This window comes from Oncorhynchus keta, chromosome 33, assembly GCF_023373465.1.
Source record: "Oncorhynchus keta strain PuntledgeMale-10-30-2019 chromosome 33, Oket_V2, whole genome shotgun sequence".
Classification (NCBI taxonomy): Eukaryota; Metazoa; Chordata; class Actinopteri; order Salmoniformes; family Salmonidae; genus Oncorhynchus; species Oncorhynchus keta.
In genome coordinates, this window is record NC_068453.1 from 535,348 (window position 1) to 556,033 (window position 20,686).

General features: G+C 42.5%; 1 protein-coding gene across 4 annotated transcripts in view; it reads left to right on the top strand.

Annotated features, from left to right (window-relative positions):
- Positions 1 to 20,686, top strand: part of LOC118366013 (fibroblast growth factor 12-like) — a 104,944-nt gene that overhangs the window by 80,266 nt on the left and 3,992 nt on the right. For all 4 annotated transcript variants that reach the window (XM_035748314.2, XM_052491636.1, XM_052491635.1 and 1 more), the window contains one exon: positions 4,037 to 4,140. In XM_035748314.2, coding sequence (XP_035604207.1) covers positions 4,037 to 4,140 — 104 coding nt within the window. The remainder of the gene's footprint in view (positions 1 to 4,036; positions 4,141 to 20,686) is intronic.

The window sequence follows — 20,686 nt, forward strand, 5'->3', positions numbered from 1 at the left end:
TTTGAGTCCCTGGCGGCATAGTGTGTTACTGATGGTAGGCTTTGTTACTTTGGTCCCAGCTCTCTGCAAGTCGCTCTGGATAAGAGCATCTGTTAAATGACTTAAATGTAAATGTAATTCACTAGGTCCCCCCGTGTGGTTCTGAGATTTTTGCTCACCGTTCTTGTGATCATTTTGACCCCACGGGGTGAAATCTTGCCCCAGATGGAGGGAGATTATCAGTGGTCTTGTATGTCATCCATTTCCTAATAATTGCTCCCACAGTTGATTTCTTCAAACCAAGCTGCTTACCTATTGCAGATTCAGTCTTCCCAGCCTGGTGCAGGTCTACAATTTTGTTTCTGGTGTCCTTTGACAGCTCTTTGGTCTTGGCCATAGTGGAGATTGGAGTGTGACTGTTTGAGGTTGTGGACAGGTGTCTTTTATACCGATAACAAGTTCAAACAGGTGCCATTAATACAGGGAACGAGTAGAGGACAGAGGAGCATCTTAAAGAAGAAGTTACAGGTCTGTGAGAGCCAGAAATCTTGCTTGTTTGTAGGTGACCAAATACTTATTTTCCACCATAATTTGCAAATAAATTCATTAAACATCCTACAATGTGATTTTCTGGATTTTTTTCTCTCATTTTGTCTGTCATTGTTGAAGTGTACCTATGATGAAAATTACAGGCCTCATCTTTTTAAGTGGGAGAACTTGCACAATTGGTGGCTGACTAAATACTTATTTGCCCCACTGTATATATATATTTTTAAAAGCATTAATAATTTAATATATGTAATATACTATTATATTACTCATGTTGAAAATATGAAATGATATTACATTTGGTGAAGAGCACAATATGACTTGTTTTTAATTTAACTCAAAGTTTAGGACTTGAGACTTGACTCGGACTTGACTTGGGTCTTGAGTGCTAAGACTTGAGACTTACTTGTGACTTGTAAAACAATGACTTGGTCCCACTTCTGCCTACTACCATACCCTGTTCAAAGAGGCACTTAAATCTTGTGTCTTGTCCATTCACCCGTTGAGTGGCACACATACACAATCCATGTCTCAATTGTCTCAAGGCTTAAAAGTCTTTCTTTAACCTGTCTCCTCCCCTTCATCTACAGTGATTGAAGTGGATTTAACAAATTACATCAATAAGGGATCATAGATTTCAGCTGAAGTCATCCTGGTCAGTCTGACATGCAAAAAGCAGATGTTCCTAATGTTTTGTACACTCAATGTATTTTGGAAGCAGGTGCTTCCACACTGGTGTGGTTCCTGAGTTAATCAACATCCCATCATGCTTAGGCTCATGTATAGAAATGTTAATCAGACCATTATTTTGTCTTAAATGGTTATATCCCCATAGGATAACTATGCCCCAATCCACAGCGCACGAGTGGTCACTGAATGTTTTGAAAAGAATGAAAACGATGTAAACCATATGCAATGACTGTCTCAGTCACCAGTTCTCAACCCAATTGAACACTTGTGGGAGATGCTGGAACTGCGCATGAGACAGAGTTTTCCACCTCCATCAACACAACACCAAATGATTGAATTTCTCGCTGAAGAATGGTGTCTTGAGACACTTGTAGAATCCATGCCAAGGTTCATTGAAGGTGTTCTGGCTTGTGGTGGCCCTACTATTAAGACACTTTATGTTGGTGTTTCCTTTATTTTGGCAGTTGCATGTAGTTAGACAAGCTACTGTAACTTGATTGATAGCCTGAAATGGCTTGGGAGCTAGTTATGAGGTTGGGAGATAGGTTCTCAATCTACCTGGCTAGCTAAAGCCATCTTCATAACATTGCTAGGTGGCTAGTATTACAGAGAAACAATAAAACGTTCTCATGTATTTATTCATCAAGAAGGAATCATTAAGCTACATAGCTTGATCAAATTAATTTACAAACATACCTCCTGCGAGTCCTGCCCATCACTGGCAGCTAAAACTCTTCCACTGGCCTACGGGCATGATGCCTCTGAACAGAGTACACAAACACTTACACAGCCATTTCTAACATGTTTTCTCAGTCTCTTTATCCCACACGCATACACTCACACTTATTCCACTCCGTCATGCATTTGTTTTGATCCACCCCCATAGTGCTCAGACATCCACACACATGTATGCAAAGTCACACGCGCACACACACACCATTTTTGGGCTCTTGCTTCGCTTCTCTCCTGGCTTCTGTTATGCATTACTTTTTTTCTGCCTCCAAAGACAATTTCAAATTAAATCAAATTGTATTAGTCACATGCTCCAAATACAACAGGTGTAGGTAGACCTTACAGTGAAATACTGACTTACGAGCCCCTAACCAACAGTGCAGTTTCAAATAATACGGATAAGAATAAGAGATAATAGTAACAAGTAATTAAAGAGCAGCAGTAAAAAAAAGAACAATAATATACAGGGGGTGCCGGTTAAATGTGCGGGGGCGCCGGTTAGTTAAGGTAGTATGTACCACCTTCCGGAGACACCTGAAACCCCACCTCTTTAAGGAATACCTAGGATAGGATAAGTAATCCTTCTCACCTCCCCCCTTTAAGATTTAGATGCACTATTGTAAAGTGACTATTCTACTGGATGTCATAAGGTGAATGCACCAATTTGTAAGTCGCTCTGGATAAGAGCGTCTGCTAAATTACTTAAATGTAAATGTAAATGTAATGTACATGTAGGTAGAGTTAATTAAAGGTACTATGCATAGATGACAACAGAGAGTGGCAGTGGTGGGGAGGGGGGCAATGCAAATAGTCTGGGTAGCCATTTGACTAGATGTTCAGGAGTCTTATGGCTTGTGGTTAGAAGCTGTTTAGAAGCCTCTTGGAACTAGACTTGGCGGTCCGGTACAGCTTGCCATGCGGTAGCGGAGAGAACAGTCTATGACTTGGGTGGCTGGAGTCTTTGACAATTTTTAGAGCCTTCCTCTGACACCGCCTGGTATAGAGGTCCTGGATGGCAGGAAACTTGGCCCCAGTGATGTACTGGGCCATTCGCACAACCCTCTGTAGTGCCTTGCGTTCGGAGGTCGAGCAATTACCATACCAGGCAGTGATGCAACCAGTCGGGATGCTCCCAATGGTGTAGCTATAGAACCTTTTGAGGATCCTCCTGAGGGGGAATAGGTTTTTTTTCATGCCCGCTTCTCGACTGTCATGGTGTGCTTGGACCATGTTAGTTTGTTGGTGATGTGGACACCAAGGAACTTAAAGCTCTCAACCTGCTCCACTGCAGCCCCGTTGATGAGAATGGGGGTGTGCTCGGGCCTCTTTTTCCTGTGGTCCACAATCATCTCCTTTGTCTTGATCATATTGAGGGAGAGGTTGTTTTCCTGGCACCACACGGCCAGGTCTCTGACCTCCTGCCTATAGGCTGTCTGGTTGTTGTCGGTGATCAGGCCTACTACTGTGTCATTGGCAAATTTAATAATGGTGTTGGAGTCGTGCCTGGCCGTGCAGTCATGAGTGAACAGGGAGTACAGGAGTGGGCTGAGCACGCACACCCCTGAGGGGCCCCTGTGTTGAGAATCAGCGTGGCAGATGCGTTGTTACCTACCAAGGGGTTGTGGGCTGACCAAGGAGGCTGTCGATTTTCACTGAGTGAAATTGAATGGCACATTCCCTCCTACACCTGAGGTTTTTATCTGATTTGCTTATTATCTTTTCCCTTATTCATCCAAAGATCCACCATAGATCACTTTTCTTCCACGTCCTACCTTATTCACTACAATGACCCCCAGATAACACTGAACCTGGTTTCCATTCAGTCAACATCCTTCCGAAGTCACACAGTGCTTTGATGTATGAGCACTAGGGTATTTAAATGGGTGGATGGTTAGGAATACACTGTGACCTTTATTAAACCATCCATTCAAGTGAGTGTTCTTTCTCCCGATTTCTCTATCTCTCTCTCCCATTATATCTCCTCCCATCTTCCTCTTTTCCTCCCGCTCTCTCTCTCTCTCTCCATGTCTCTCTCTTTTTCCTCCCCCTGTCGGTCTCTCTCTCTTGCTCTCCCTCCCCCACTCAGCTCTGTTTAACCTCATCCCGGTGGGGCTGCGGGTGGTAGCCATCCAGGGGGTGAAGGCCGGCCTCTACGCAGCCATGAATGGAGAGGGCTTCCTCTACACCTCAGTAAGTCCTGCCTCTTCTACTATACCTGACAGACTGAGTGTGTGTGTGATTAATTATATTCTAGATATATTAAAACTTGTTCTACAGTTTAGAAAAACTTTATTAACAGGTATTTTTGTTGTACTGGATATTACTGACTTAGTACTGTGGACCAAATCAGTGTAGATTCACTGTAGGTCTGCATTTGAACACTTTGTCTGTGTTCCAAATGGCACCCTATTCCCTACATAGTGCAGTACTTTTGAGCAGGGCCCATTGGGCTCTGGTCAAAATTTGTGCACTACATAGAGAATAGGGTGCTATTTGGGATTCAGTCTCTTTTGGGTTATTTATGGATAATGGCTATTTAGTGTCTGCCTCAGTGAAGTCCTATCCTCTTTCTATCCCTGTTATCATCCTCCTTTCCATCCATACATTCTATCTGTACCTTCCTCTTCCTCCTTTCCCTCCCTCCTCTTCTCATGTTCCCTTTTACTTCACCTATGTTACCTTTTCTTCCTTCAGTCTGGTGGTATATAATCCTTTCTTCAGGGCCGGTTTCATCAAGTGTCTCAGATTAAGTGTGCTGATCTATGATCAGTTTTGTTTTTAGAAGTTAATGAATCAGATTATTATGGACAGGGAGAATCTGATCCTAGATCAGCACTCCTATTCTGAAATGTTAGATAAATACGGGCCATATTTTCCCAGTTTAGTTTTTGGGTCGTTCTCTGGAGACCATGAGATATCGTACAACGCACGCACGCGCACACGCACGCACGCACGCACGCACGCACGCACGCACGCACGCACGCACGCACGCACGCACGCACGCACGCACGCACGCACGCACGCACGCACGCACGCACGCACGCACGCACGCACGCACGCACGCACGCACGCACGCACGCACGCACGCACGCACACACACACACACACACACACACACACACACACACACACACACACACACACACACACACACACACACACACACACACACACACACACACACACACACACACACACACACACACACACACACACACACACACACACACACACACACACACACACACACACACACACATATATATACACACATACATACACATACACAGCAACAGCTCTCTAAATTGCGATTTCATTAATGCCCTCTGACCATAATACACTCATTCCTGTCGTAGAAATCCTAATCAATAATGTGGAGAGACCAGGTCTATTGCTTTATTCAAAACGTATTAATAACATTTATTATTTATTGCAATAATGAAGCTTATCGACCCACCAGTAGGTGATCCTTTGAGAAGCCCAACGAGCGGATTTGAGCCACAGCATTTTACATTTACATTTAAGTCATTTAGCAGACGCTCTTATCCAGAGCGACTTACAAATTGGTGCATTCACCTTATGACATCCAGTGGAACAGCCACTTTACAATAGTGCATCTAAATCTTTTAAGGGGGGTGAGAAGGATTACTTTATAGGATTATTTTATAGCAAAGTCCATCCTCCTGGATGTTCATGACAAACAACAGATGCATGGAATGGGTCACAAGTTTAAGATTTGTATGAAAGATACTAATAATTAACAGCAAACAGCATAAAAAATTCCTCTATGACGGACAGGTAATGGCGGACTGAACGAAGTTATGAATCCCCTGGTGGGGATTCAGGTGGGGTGCCCCCACCCAGGCAGTGGCAGTGCTGGAAACACTAGCTGCAGTAACCCATGGGGAGGGGGTCACACTCGGACATTCAGAGAGGGGGTATATTATTGTGACCCTGGTGGCACAAAATCAAAAGTCTGACTGCATGGAGATGCTTGGGAATATTTGTAAATCAGGACCTTTCTTGAGATGGGCTCTGGGATGGTGCAACTGTTGAGAATGTGAGTTTATGGTTGTGTGGGGGGAAAGAGTTGAGTGTGTGTGGGTTGAGTGTGTGTGGGTGTATGTGTGTATCCCACAACTGTTGCGAAGGAGTAAAAGATGTTAGGGACAATAGAGGATGATCCACAGCTATATATAATACAAATCGAGGTGAGGGTGATGGAAATGCATTTGGCAGTTGATATACTTCAATTCGGTAAATGGCACTGTGTGCTCTTTTCAAAGGATGGATCCCAGTCTGTTCAGGTCTATGGGATGCGGGGGGTCGGAGGTGGTCTGCCGAGTATTGGGCTGACGGCCCAGCTCGGGATGAGAGCTTTTAGCGGGTGGAATGGTGGGGACCAATTGGAGGTTTACTTAGTAGCAATGCAAATATCATGGTACAGCTATATAGACACTCAAGCATCATGTTACTTTAATGGTACGTTTACCAACATATATTTTGATAAATAGAATTGAAAGTTGTGTCTCATTGTAAGTGGCGAAATAAGTATAGCCAGTTACAATTGTAATGGCCTAGCAGATAATAAGAAAAGACTATCAGTATTTACCTGGCTAAAAGAGAAGGAATATAATGTATATTGTTTACAGGAAACCCATTCAACAATTTTAGATGAAGTTTTGTGGAAAAAGTCCTGGGGGGTGAAATATATTTCTCCCATGGGCAAAGAAATTCAAAAGGGGTAATGGCTTTAATTAACAGTAATTTTGATCCAAATGTGCAAATTTTCCAAACAAATTATCAAGGTAGATGGATTATTTTAAATATGTTATTGGACAATAAACAGATATGGCTTATTAACCTATACGGTCCGAATAATGATGATCCAAGCTTCTTTGAAAATATTTATAAGAATTTATCAAGGGTAGATTATTAAAAATCTATGGTGGGAGATTTTAATATGGTCTTAAATACCTCTATGGACCGGAAAGGAAATCACACTACAAACTATCACCCTCGGGCACTTAAGGAAATCATGAATGTCATGGATATATTGGAATTAGTAGATATATGGAGACTTAAATACCCTGACCTAGTGAGATATATATGGCGGAGGATTAATCAAGCTAGTCGTCTTGACTACTTTCTTATACCATTCTCTCTGGCAAAAAAAGTTTAAAATGTGTTGATAGGGGACAGAATGCGGTCGGATCATCACATAATTGGCATATATATTACTCTTACAGAATTTCCACGTGGGCGAGGATATTGTAGATTTAATCAGTCTACTAGATGATAAATTGTTTAGATCTAGGACATAAGAATGTATAACTGTACAGCAGATCCCCTTATTGTATGGGACACTTTTAAATGTGCCTTTAGAGGCCATGCAATTCAGTACTCATCTATAAAACAAAAGCAATTTAGATCAAGAGTCCATATTAATTAACAAAGGAAGTTGAAGGACTAACAGTACAGTTAGATAGCAATAAAAACGGTACCATAGAGGCACAGAGTAAGTTAGAGGAAAAACAAAAAGAAATGGAGGAACTTATTCAAGAATGATCCAGTGTAATAGATTATAAAAAATAAAGTGAACTGGATGGAATATGGGGAAAAATGCACCAAATTATTTTTCAATCTTCAATATAGAAATGCTACCCCCAAAAAAATATTTTAAAACTTACAAATGATGGAGTCACGCATGATTCACCAAAATATATTTTGAAAGAGGAAGTAAAGTACTTTAAGAATATGTTTTTGTTTCAGGCTCCTCCATCTCCACTAACTGAAACTAATTGTATGGATGTTTTTCCTAATAATATTGTAAAATTAACACCTGTACAGAAAGACTCATGTGAAGGCCAAATTACAGAGGAGGAACTGCTTGATGCAATTGGGGCATTTAAGGATGGGAAAACTCCAGGGCTGTTTGGCATACTAGTGGAAGTATACACAACTTTTTTTGATATACTCAAAGGACCATTATTAGCATGTTTTAACCACTCCTATATAAATGGTAGATTATCAGACACGCAACAAGGTCTGATATCATTTTTACTGAAACAGGACCCAAGTGGTATATCCAGTCCATTAAAAAAATTGGAGACCTCTTACACTTCAGCGTTGTGATGCAAAAATCCTAGCAAAATGCTTGGCACATAGAATTTAAAAAGCATTGTCAGATATTATTCATCCTAATCAGACAGGTTTTTTACATGGATGATACATTGGAGATAATAGAATAGAATACTATGAAATATCGGGGACACCAGGCCTGGTTTTCATAGCTGATTTTGAAAAGGCTTTTGATGAAGTACGACTGGAGTTTATATATAAATGCCTAGAATATTTCAATTTTGGGGAATCTGTTATAAAATGGGTTAAATTTATGTACAGTAACCCTAGGTGTCACGCCCTGACCTTAGTTATCTATGTTTTCTGTATTATTTTGGTCAGGTCAGGGTGTGACGAGGGTGGGTATGTGTGTTTTTGACCTTGTCTAGGGTTTTTGTATATCTATGGGGTTTTGTATGTCTAGGTAAATGTAGGTCTATGGTGGCCTGAATTGGTTCCCAATCAGAGGCAGCTGTTTATCGTTGTCTCTGATTGGGGATCCAATTTAGGTTGCCATTTTGGTTTTGTGGGTTATTGTTTGTGTAGTTGCATGTCAGCACTCGGTCTATGTAGCTTCACGGTCGTTTTGTTTAGCGTTCTTTAACCTGTTAATCCTACCCCCTACTTTTTCGAACATTCTGTTAAAAATCATGCAACATTTCAGCGTCCTGCTACTCATGCCAGGAATATAGTATATGCATATGATTAGTATGTGTGGATAGAAAACACTGACGTTTCTAAAACTGGTTAAATCACGGCTGTGACTATAACAGAGCCTGTGTTTCATCGAAAAGCGCAAGAAAAACTGATCACTGAAAACTGGAAAAAGTATCAATGCGCCACTTGCATGTATTGTTTATGGGAAACCAAATGACATGGGGCTGAGATTGCAAGTCCTACAGCTTCCACACGATGTCGCCAGTCTTGTCAATTGCCTGGGCTTTGTTTCTTTGTCAAACGAGTAAGAGAGAGCCCATTCCTTCCGGTCTCCGACAGGATGTTTTGGATGAGAAATTTTCAACCATGAGTTCAAGACGTGGAGCTATTGAATACACATCGCCCCATGATCAATTTGATAGATTATTAACGTTTACTAATACCTAAAGTTGGATTACAAAAGTATTTCGAAGTGTTTTGTGAAAGTTTATCGTCGACTTTTTTAATTTTAAAAATTGACGTTGCGTTTTAAAACGCTGTTTTTTCCTGGATCACACACGCTTCATAGATCGATATTTAGGGTATATATGGACCGATTTAATCGAAAAAAAGACCCAATAGTGATGTTTATGGGACATCTAGGAGTGCCAACAAAGAAGATCGTCAAAGGTAATGAATGTTTTATATTTTATTTCTGCGTTTTGTGTAGCGCCGGCAATGCTAATTCTTTTGTTTACGTCCCCTTCAGGTATTTCGGGGTGTTGCATGCTATCAGATAATAGCTTCTCATGCTTTCGCCGAAAAGCATTTAAAAAATCTGACTTGTTGGCTGGATTCACAACGAGTGTAGCTTTAATTCAGTACCCTGCATGTGTGTTTTAATGAACGTTTGAGTTTTAACGAGTGCTATTAGCATTTAGCGTAGCTCATTTCCAGATGGCTAGACGGGACGCATGCGTGTCGGGTCGACTTAAGAGGTTAAAAGAAGAATGTATTCATATCACTGCGCCTTGGTCTCCTCTATACGACGAACGTCACGTGACACTAGGTGTAAAATAGTAACTAATGGCTACATCTCAAAGTTTTAAACTCTCTAGAGGAGTAAAACAAGGTTGTCCACTATCAGCATATCTATTTATTATTGCCATCGAAATGTTAGCTGTTAAGATTAGATCAAACCATAATATTAAGGGATTAGAAATCCGGGGCTTAAAAAGTAAGGTGTCATTGTGCGCTGATGATTAATCTTTTCTTTTAAAACCACAATTAGTCTCTCCATGGCCTCATAGAGGATCTAGATACTTTTGCTATCCTCTCTGGATTAAAACCAAATTATGATAAGTGTACAATATTATGTATTGGATCACAAAGAAAATGCAAATTTTACATTACCATGTAGTTTACCAATAAAAAGGATTTGGACATACTCTGTTTACTAATCCCAAAAGAAAGAAATGATCTCACTCCAATAAATTTGTACAGAAAGTTAGCAAAAATAAAACATGTAAAACATACGGGGTCTGTAAAACAAATATAGGTTCAGAACTTTTGTGAAATAGCACAGTTAGAAATAGAAATCAAACTGGATGGACATCAGAAATAGAGGAAGGACTAAAAGCAAACTAAAAATAACTATTGTAAAATAGACTGTCTGTAAAATGTGTATAAGATGTATAAATTGATTGGTAAAAGCCAAAGTTTTTATTAGTTTACTCCAATTGGGGGATCGGTGGTAGGGTTTGCGGGGAATAATAATAAAGGTATATTCTTTAAAAAAGTATGTATGTCTATATAGGTATGTGTATGTGTATATGTATGCATGTGTGTATGGATATATATATTTACCCCCAAAATATATGGGGGATTGGAAATGTTGCAGACAATTACATTGATGGAACCAATATTCTTTCTGCAATATTAAGCTGATCCCCCCCCCCAAAAAAAAATATCTGCTGTAAAGACTTCTCATTTTGTAGAGACCAGGGTCTGGCCCTGAGCCATCTCTCCATGGTACCTTCCAGTCAGGCACACAGGCATTAATCATGCTATGGAATGCGGTCTTTATCACCAATCCGTCGTAAATCCATTGTCAGTGTTAAATCTCCCAGAGGCCCACTTTCAGTTCACACAGACACAATAGAGTTATAAAACCCCTCTATTCTGTTGTATAAAACAACCATTTGATGCAATAACAGTATTATAACATAATCTTGTCATTTCTGTTCTTGACACTGCATAACACACCTACTAAACAGATGTGTCCTAGAAGTATGGAAAATACCATTACCCCCTTATTTTGGAGCACTATATTGTATTACTTGGGTATTGTTATTCTGGCCAAGATCAACAGTAGATTTCAAAGGGGAAGGACGACTCCCTAAAGAGTGGAATTGCAGAGGTTGGATCCATTAGTTTGTTTGACATCCCAACATAAAGCACAGTCTCTCTACAACAGGCCTCTTAGCAGTTGTGCATGTATATCTGTGTGGCTCTTAGAGAAGGCGAGAGCCACTGGCTTTGTATGAACCTGTGTTGTGGCTCCATCCCTAATTCATTATTGATGCCTCTGTCTATAAAGGTAAAAAATGCTATTCTTGATTTTCTATATGCAGAGAAGGGGGGTTTCTTTCAGTGTCAACAAGCAACCATTGTTTTACGAACAAACCACTGTCATGGGTCTACTGTATCGCCAGTGTTTTCTCAGATCAAAGTCAAACGTGTTTTTATGCATTGCCCACGATGTGAATTTAATAAATACTACTGTACATTTTTTCAAATGAATCAATGTCAAAACTTACTTGACCATCTTGGATATTTTTTATAGCAGTAATAGCACAAACAATAGATTTAAAATGTCAGTCAAAACTTTCCACAGCCCCCCTCATCTCCCCACCTCACAAATGGGCCTACACCCAGTAGTGCACTACGCCAGATTCAGCCGTGGATGATTTTTTCTTGATCGGATGGTCAGGGTTCTGAAGCATAATTACAAATAAATTTTGTCACAAAAAGATTGGCCACAAAAAGCCCAAGCAGATATAATAGACTAAAACAATCATTTCAAACCTTGTTTACATTTGTATATGGTCACATATACTCCATCTTTATTATGCGTGGGAATACTTTGGAACAGATTTCCAAAATTGTAATCACTTGTAGCTGATTTGCTAGTGTTTTTACAGTCTTTTGTGTTCAACATTTAAAAAAAAAGTAAATTAAACTTTTTTGGAAGGTGGTTGTGTGCAACAAGGAGTGGCAATTGAATGCAAGCAAGAACAACAAACAAGGAAATTGTTATAACATTTCTAGCCTGTCTATTGAGCAGGTTGACATTTATTGTCATGAATCTTACCCTGGAGGCAGAACTTTGTGATTTCCGCTAGATGGGCTAGCTGCAATGTCTACATTGTAAAAATATATGAAAACAAAAATGTGCTTTTTTGGTCTTAGTTTAGGGTTATGCATTAGTGAGAGTTAGATTTAAAATCAGATTTTATGACTTTATGAATGTGCCAGCTAGTGACCACTCTGCAGAGCTGCCTCCAGGGCAAGATTCATGACAATCAATGCACACCTGTGTTTATCTATGGGAAACAGTGTTGATGTGTTATGCTCGATCTGCTCAGTTTTCCAGCACGAAACACCAGAAAAAGTCCTAAAAGAGTAGAAAGCAGCCCACCTGCTTTTACACTATGATTTGACTATTGGATGTTCAATGTTTCTTTTGTAAAAAATATTTAAAAATGAATAGTTTAAAACGAGAGTTCAGTTCACGCTTTTGTCAAAGCAACAAAATGAACTAAGGCTTTGCAATGATGGTGAGAACTTGGGTACAGTTGGGAGTCAAGGGAGGGTGCACGAAGATACATGTCAAATGCTTGTAATATTGGTGCACAATGTAAACTTAAAATATCAGAGGGATGCAAAAGGCACTCTTTCAGTTGAACGACCCAGGAACCAAAAGGAAAAAGTGTAATCGTGGGGTGTGATTGCGTTGATTGCTGTTTTGCTTGTTAAACTGACGTGTGTTCGCTTTTTTGTCATTTTACTTGATCAAGATCTGTGGCCGAGGAAATAAATAACCTTTGTAGCTACAGTCTCCTACAGCTACGTTTGCGTTATGTAATGTCATAAGTGTGACAGTGGTGTTATCAGGAGGATAAGACATTTGTTGCTGTAGTTAGTGATGATTGGTGGTGATGGGAGTGTAATAAGGAGGCTCCGGCTGCGATTCCCTCTTCCATTTCAGAAATCGATTGATGGAGAATGACTGGTAGAAAGAAGATATGCCATGGATAATCTTGATAGGATATGGGTATCACAGCACAATAAAGTGAGTGGCCTCCAGTTTTGAGGTGGACTGGGTTATTACAGCATATTTGTAATGAATTTCCTCCTCTTCTTCTGAAGAGGAGGAAATTCACTACAGAATCACCCACCAAAATCGGACCAAGCGGCGTGGTAAACAGCAGCGACGACAGCAGCAGCAGCATCAACAACAGAGGCCAGCATCACAGGACTCCTAGACATGGGAGGAGATACTGAACGGAGAGGGACCCTGGGCACAGGCTGGGGAAAATCGCCGCCCCAAAGCAGAGCTGGAGGCAGCGAGAGCTGAGCGGCGGCAATATGAGGAGCCAGCACGGCAGTGCGACAGGTACGAGAGGCAGCCCCAAAATATTTTTTGTGGGGGGCACACGAGGTGTGGTACTAAGCCAGGTAGCAGACCTGAGCTCACGCCTCGTGCTTATTATAAGCAGCGCATTACTGGTCAGGCGCCGTGTTATGCGGTTAAGCGCACGGTGTCGCCAGTGCGTGTCCATAGCCCGGTGCGCTATAGGGCAGCCCCCCAAAAGTGCCATGCGAGTGTGGGCATTGAGCCAGGGCGTATGGTGCCTGCTCAGTGGGTCTGGTCGCCGGTACGCAGTTTTGGTCCAGGTTATCCTGCGCCGGCTCTGCGTGCTGTGTCTCCGGGGCGCTGGGAGGGTGCAGTGCGTCCTCTGCCTGCGCTCCGCTCGTGCCGGGCAACTGTGGGAGTGGAGCCTAAGGGAGAGGTGCGTGTAGTAAGCACTAGATCTCCCGTGCTTACCCACAGCCCGGTTCAACCTGTGCCTGCACTCTGGAGGGTCCGGGCTAGAGTAGTTGTCCAGCCTGGGAAGTGGTGCCAAGGTTGCGCACCAGAGCTCCACTGCTCCCCCACAGCCCGGTCTTTCAGGCTCCTCCTAACACCAAGCCTCCTGAAGGTCTCCCCAGCCTGGTGGTGCCTGTGGCAGCCCCACGCACCAGGCTGTCTCTCTGTCTCCGGCGCCCTGCAGGTGCTCCCACCTGTCCGGCGCCGCTGCCGGAGCGTCCCGCCTGTCCGGCGCCGCTGCCGGAGCGTCCCGCCTCCGGCGCGCTGCCGGAGCGTCCCGCCTGTCCGGCGCCCGCTGCGGAGCGTCCCTCCTGTGGCAGCTCCACGCACCAGGCTGTCTCCCGCCTCTGTCTGTCCTCCCTGCAGGTGCTCCCGCCTGTCCGGCGCCGCTGCCGTCGGGAGCGCCCCGCCTGTCCGGGCGCACCAGGCTGTCTCTCTGCCGGAGCCTGTCCCGCCGCTGCCCAGGCGCGCGGAGCGTCCCGCCTGTCCGGAGCCCTCAGCCCAGAGGCGCCAGAGCCCCTCAGCCCAGAGCGCCAGAGCCCCTGTCCCTCTGTCCCGAGCTGCCCCTCTGTCCAGTGGGGTCATTGAGAGGGGTTGCCATGGTGAGAAAGCCACGGAGGCGGACAATAAGGCGGACTAAGACAATGGTAAAGTGGGGTCCGCGTCCCGCGCCAGAACCGCCACCGCGGACAGACGCCCACCCAGACCCTCCCCTATAGGTCAAGGTTTTGCGGCCGGAGTCCGCACCTTTGGGGGTACTGTCACGTTCTGACCTTTATTTCCTGTGTTTTGTATTTAGTTAGTATGGTCAGGGCGTGAGTTGGGTGGGCAGTCTGTTTGTTTTTCTAGGTTTGGGGAATTTCTATGTTTCGGCCTAGTATGGTTCTCAATCAGAGGCAGGTGTCATTGGTTGTCTCTGATTGAGAATCATACTTAGGTAGCCTGGGTTTTCACTGTGTGTTTGTGGGTGATTGTTCCTGTCTCTGTCTTTGCACCAGATAGGACTGTTTTGAGTTTTCACATTTCTTGTTTTTTGTAGTCAATTGTTCATGTGTACCTTAACGCATTAAAAGAACCATGGACAATTACCACGCCGCGTATTGGTCCTCTGATCCGTTTCGCCTCTCCTCTTCGGAAGAAGAGGAGGAAATTCACTACAATATTGGCCTTTTATTGGCCTGTCATCAGCTTGCCCTGCGCTGCCTGGAACTAAGCCTTATTGCTTAGTCAGTGTTCTTCTCCGGTATAAAGTGAGCTTAGTAACACAACCTGCAGGTATAACTCAAAATAACTGTTATTTACTCTGGCATTATAAGGGGGCATACATGATTAGCAGAAGTGTTATAAATGTATTATAATAATGCATTACGCAGTTTTTAAGTAACTTATCATCCAGTGGAAGCAGCCTAAGGCGGGAAATCTGGGTTATTAAACCTTAAAGCGGAAGAACTGCTTTCATTGTAGGAGATTGGATTGGATATACAGTACCAGTCAAAAGATTGCACACACCTACTCATTCAAGGGTTTTTCTTTAAAAAAATATTTTCTACATTGTAGAATAATAGTGAAGACATCAAACTATGAAATGACACATGTAGTAACCAAAAAAGTGTTAAACAAATCTAAATATATTTTAGATTCTTCAAAGTAGCCACTTTTTGCCTTGATGACAGCTTTGCACAGTCTTGGCATTCTCTCAACCAGCTTCATGAGGAATGAGCTCATGAGGTCATCTCATTCAGCACTCCATCACGTTCCTTTTTGGTCAAATAGCCCGTAGACATCCTGGAGGTGTGTTTTGGGTCATTGTCTTGTTGAAAAACAAATGATAGTCCCACTAAGCGCAAAGCAGATGGGATTGCGTATTGCTGCAGAATGCTGTGGTATGTGGTAGCCATGCTGGTTAAGTGTGCCTTTAATTCTAAATAAATCACTGACATTTTCACCAGCAAAGCACCCCCACACCATCACACCTGCTCCTCCATGCTTTATGGTGGGAACAACACATGCAGAGATCATCCATTCACCTGCTCTGCGTCTCACAAAGCCACAGCTGTTTGCACCAAAAATCTCAAATTTGGGCTCCTTTAGTAGTGGTTTCTTTGCAGCAATTCAACCATGAAGGCTGATTCACGCAGTCTCCTTTGAACAGTTGATGTTGAGATGTCTGTTACTTGAACTCTGAAGCATTTATTTGGGCTGCAATCTGAGGTGCAGTTAACTCTAATGAACTTATCCTCAGCAGCAGAGGTAACTCTGGGTCTTTGTTTCCTGTGGTGGTCCTCATGAGAGCCAGGTTCATCATCCCGCTTGATGGTTTTTGCGACTGCACTTGAAGAAACTTTCAAAGTTCTTGACATGATTGATTGACAATAAAAAAGTTATCCTTTTAGATAGAACTATACTCAATATATTCACGTCACCAAATAATTGATTAAAACACACTGTTTGCAATGAAGGTCTACAATAGCCTCAACAGCACTCACTGGGGTAGCACCATGGTGTAGCCGGAGGACAGCTAGTTTCCGTCCTCCTCTGTGTAAATTGACTTCATTACAAAACCTAGGAGGCTCATGGTTCTCATCCCCTTCCGTAGACTTACATAGTAAGTATGACAACTTCCACAGGACTTCCTACAACCTATCAGAGCTCTTGCAGTATGAACTGACATGTTGTCAACCCAATCAAAGGATCATAGTAGGAATCTAGTAATGATAGCATAAGCTAAAGCTAGCTAGCACTGCAGTGCATAAAATGTGGTGAGTAGTTGACTCAAAGAGAGAAAAATACAATAGTTGAACAGTTTTGAACAACTTAATTTCTTCAAAAATGAAGGAGAAGCAAGAGAGAGAAGGCTAGCTATTTTTAGTATTTTCACCTAGCTAGGGATTGCATCTAGCAAGTTTAGCCTACTTAAACACCCAGCTCAAACAGAGAGGGATGCTATGTTAGCTAGCTGACTATGGCTATCCGACACTGGAACTTCCAAGTCAAGGTAAGCTTTTATTCATTTATTGGCATCGGGGCCCGCCCGGGGTAACTGCTCAACTGCTTGCTACACACTGTACTGCATGATTGTAGCGTGTTTATGAACGCCTTAGTTCTAGTTGACTATAACGATAGCTAATATGATGACAATGATGTAGGCTGTGTGTTGTGGTTAGGTATGGCTTGGAAAGGTTTTTTCGCCGGGTCACAGACAGCTGTTGTATTGTGCACTGAAAAGGTGAGAGGAGGAGAGCGCATAGATTCTAGAAGGAATTATACAATGAGCAAATGTTCATGCTTTTTGGACGTGACTGCTATGAAAATGTTTTTGCGTTGATCAGGGGTGTATTCATCTTTTATAACCTTTGTCTATGAGTCAGTTTAGCAGATGTGTGAGAGCCTGGTTGGAACATAGCGTACAAACAAGTGACAATGCCAGTTTTCTTACTATCTAGCTGCTGCTGCTCAAGCTAACCACTGTTGTCTTTATATCTCCACACAGCTGTGCCCTTGAAAGATACAAAAGTACAGGATGGACCAAAATATTTGTGGTCACTCTCAGACGGCCCTTTGTCTTTGACCGCATGACTAAGTTACACAAAGACAAGACTGGAATAACCCTAGCTTCTTCTTACCTGACAGAAACAGACAGTGGAAATGTACAGGTTTAAAGTTTAATATATACAGCGTATGTATTTAATAGAGTTTGGTGGAGTAAGGTGGAAAATACAATCAGGCCTTTATGGTAGTGGCCAGACAGAAGCCACTCCTCAGTAAAAGGCACATGACAGCCCACTTGAGTTTGCCAAAATGTCCCTAAAGGACTCTGACCATGAGAAACAAGATTCTCTGGTCTGATGAAACCAAGATTGAATTATTTGGCCAGAATGCCAAGCGTCACGTCTGGAGGAAACCTGGTACCATCCCTACGGGAAGCATGGTGGTGGCAGCATCATGCTGTGGGGATATTTTTCAGCGGCAGGGATTGGAAGACTAGTCAGGATCAAGGGAAAGATGAACGGAGCAAAGTACAGAGAGATCATTGCTGACAACCGGCTCCAGAGCACTCAGGATCTCAGACTGGGGTTCACCTTCCAACAGGACAACGTCCCTAAGCATACAGCCAAGACAACGCAGGAGTGGCTTCGGGAGTCTCTGGATGTCCTTGACTTGAACCCGATCGAACATATCTGGAGAGACCTGAAAATAGCCGTGCAGCGACATGTCCCATCCAACCTGACGGAGCTTGAGAGGATCTGCAGAGAAGATTGTGAGAAACTCGCCAAATACAGATGTACCAAGCTTGTAGCGTCATACCCAAGAAGACTCGAGGCTGTAATCGCTGCCAAAGGTGCTTCAACAAAGTACTGAGTAAAGGGTCTGAGTGCTTATGTAAATGTGATAAACAGTGGGGCAAAAAAGTATTTAGTCAGCCACCAATTGTGCAAGTTCTCCCACTTAAAAGATGAGAGGCCTGTAATTTTCATCATATGTACTTCAACTATGACAGACAAAATGAGTTTTAACATTTTTTTTTAATGAATTTATTTGCAAATTATGGTGGAAAATAAGTATTTGGTCACCTACAAACAAGCAAGATTTCTGGCTCTCACAGACCTGTAACCTCTTTAAGAGGCTCCTCTGTCCTCCACTCGTTACCTGTATTAATGGCACCTGTTTGAACTTGTTATCAGTATAAAAACACCTGTCCACAACCTCAGTCACACTCCAAACTCCACTATGGCCAAGACCAAAGAGCTGTCAAAGGACACCAGAAACAAAATTGTAGACCTGCACGAGGCTGGGAAGACTGAATCTGCAATAGGTAAGCAGCTTGGTTTGAAGAAATCAACTGTGGGAGCAAATATTAGGAAATGGGAGAAATAGAAGACCACTGATAATCTCCCTCGATCTGGGGCTCCACACAAGATCTCACCCCGTGGGGTCAAAATGATAACAAGAACGGTGAGCAAAAATCCCAGAACCACACGGGGGAACTAGTGAATGACCTGCAGAGAGCTGGGACCAAAGTAACAAAGCCTACCATCAGTAACACACTACGCCGCCAGGTACTCAAATCCTGCAGTGCCAGACGTGTCCCCCTGCTTAAGCCAGTACATGTCCAGGCCCATCTGAAGTTTGCTAGTGAGCATTTGGATGATCCAGAAGAAGATTGGGAGAATGTCATATGGTCAGATGAAACCAAAATATAACTTTTTGGTAAAACCTCAACTCGTCGTGTTTGGAGGACAAAGAATGCGGAGTTGCATCCAAAGAACACCATACCTACTGTGAAGCATGGGGGTGGAAACATCATGTTTTGGGGCTGTTTTTCTGCAAAGGGACCAGGACGACTGATCCGTCTAAAGGAAGGAAAGAATGTATCGTGAGATTTTGAGTGAAAACCTCCTTCCATCAGCAAGGGCATTGAAGATGAAACGTGTCTGGATCTTTCAGCATGACAATGATCCCAAACACACCGCCCAGCATTTCAAGGTCCTGGAGTGGCCTAGCCAGTCTCCAGATCTCAACCCCATAGAAAATCTTTGGAGGGAGTTGAATGTCTGTGTTGCCCAGCAACAGCCCCAAAACATCACTGCTCTAGAGGAGATCTGCATGGAGGAATGGGCCAAAATACCAGCAACGGTGTGTGAAAACCTTGTGAAGACTTGACCTCTGTCATTGCCAACAAAGGGTATATAACAAATCATTGAGAAACGTTTGTCATTGACCAAATACTTATTTTCCACCATAATTTGCACATACATTCATTTAAAAATCCTACAATGTGATTCTCTGGATTTTCTTTCTCATTTTGTCAGTTATAGTTGAAGTGTACCTATGATGAAAATTACAGGCCTCTCATCTTTTTAAGTGGGAGAACTTGCACAATTGGTGGATGACTAAATTCTTTTTTGCCCCACTATATATATATATATATATATATATATATATATATATATATGAAAACCTGTTTTTGCTTAATCATTGTGAGGTATTGTGTGTTGATTGATGAGAACAAAACAATTTTTTTATCAATTTTAGAATAAGGTTGTAACGTAACAAAATGTGGAAAAAGGGCCCGAATACTTTCTGAATGCACTGTACATTGTAAACTTTAATTTGTAGGCTAGGTTGTAGAAACCTCCAATATGCTGTAATAGAAATAAGGCCATTCTCATTAAAAAAATGTTGTCCTCCTTCTTAAACGGCACCGACCGCCACTGTAGACAATGTACGTTTTTATTCAAATGATGTGATCTTATATCTGAATAGTGATTTGGGTTGGGAGGTTAGACGGTGATATTAAAAGCCATGACCTTTGACTGTCTATTTCATAATGTGTAGCCTACTATATTCTCTACTTTTCCTTTTCTATCCCTCAATTTCCCTTTGCTCTCCCCTTTCTTCTCCCACTGTCCTCCATGCTGTCTTCCTCACAAAAGCATCCCTCAGACCTCAAGGAAACATTACCATTGGCTGAAATAATGGAGGGGTGATGGTAGAGATAATGTTGTCAAATTGAATTTCTGGAAACAGGGCGATGGCTGTCTTTTCATCCATGTCTACAGTATGTGTCAGGTGTGTGTGTGTGTACACAGTACTTGATGTGTTTTGTGCTGTGATTAATCGTATTCTCCATAATGTCCACCTGTTCACAGCTCGAGGATACACAATGGCACAGTCATCCAATTCCAAAGCCTGGCGAAAAGGAAAAATCTATACCAAATGTTACTCTCTGTAGGTGTAGTGAGACGGAGGATATTTTTGAGGTCGACTTGGATTATTCTGCTCAAACTCCACCAATGTACTGGATTTTATACATATCCAACCTGTAAT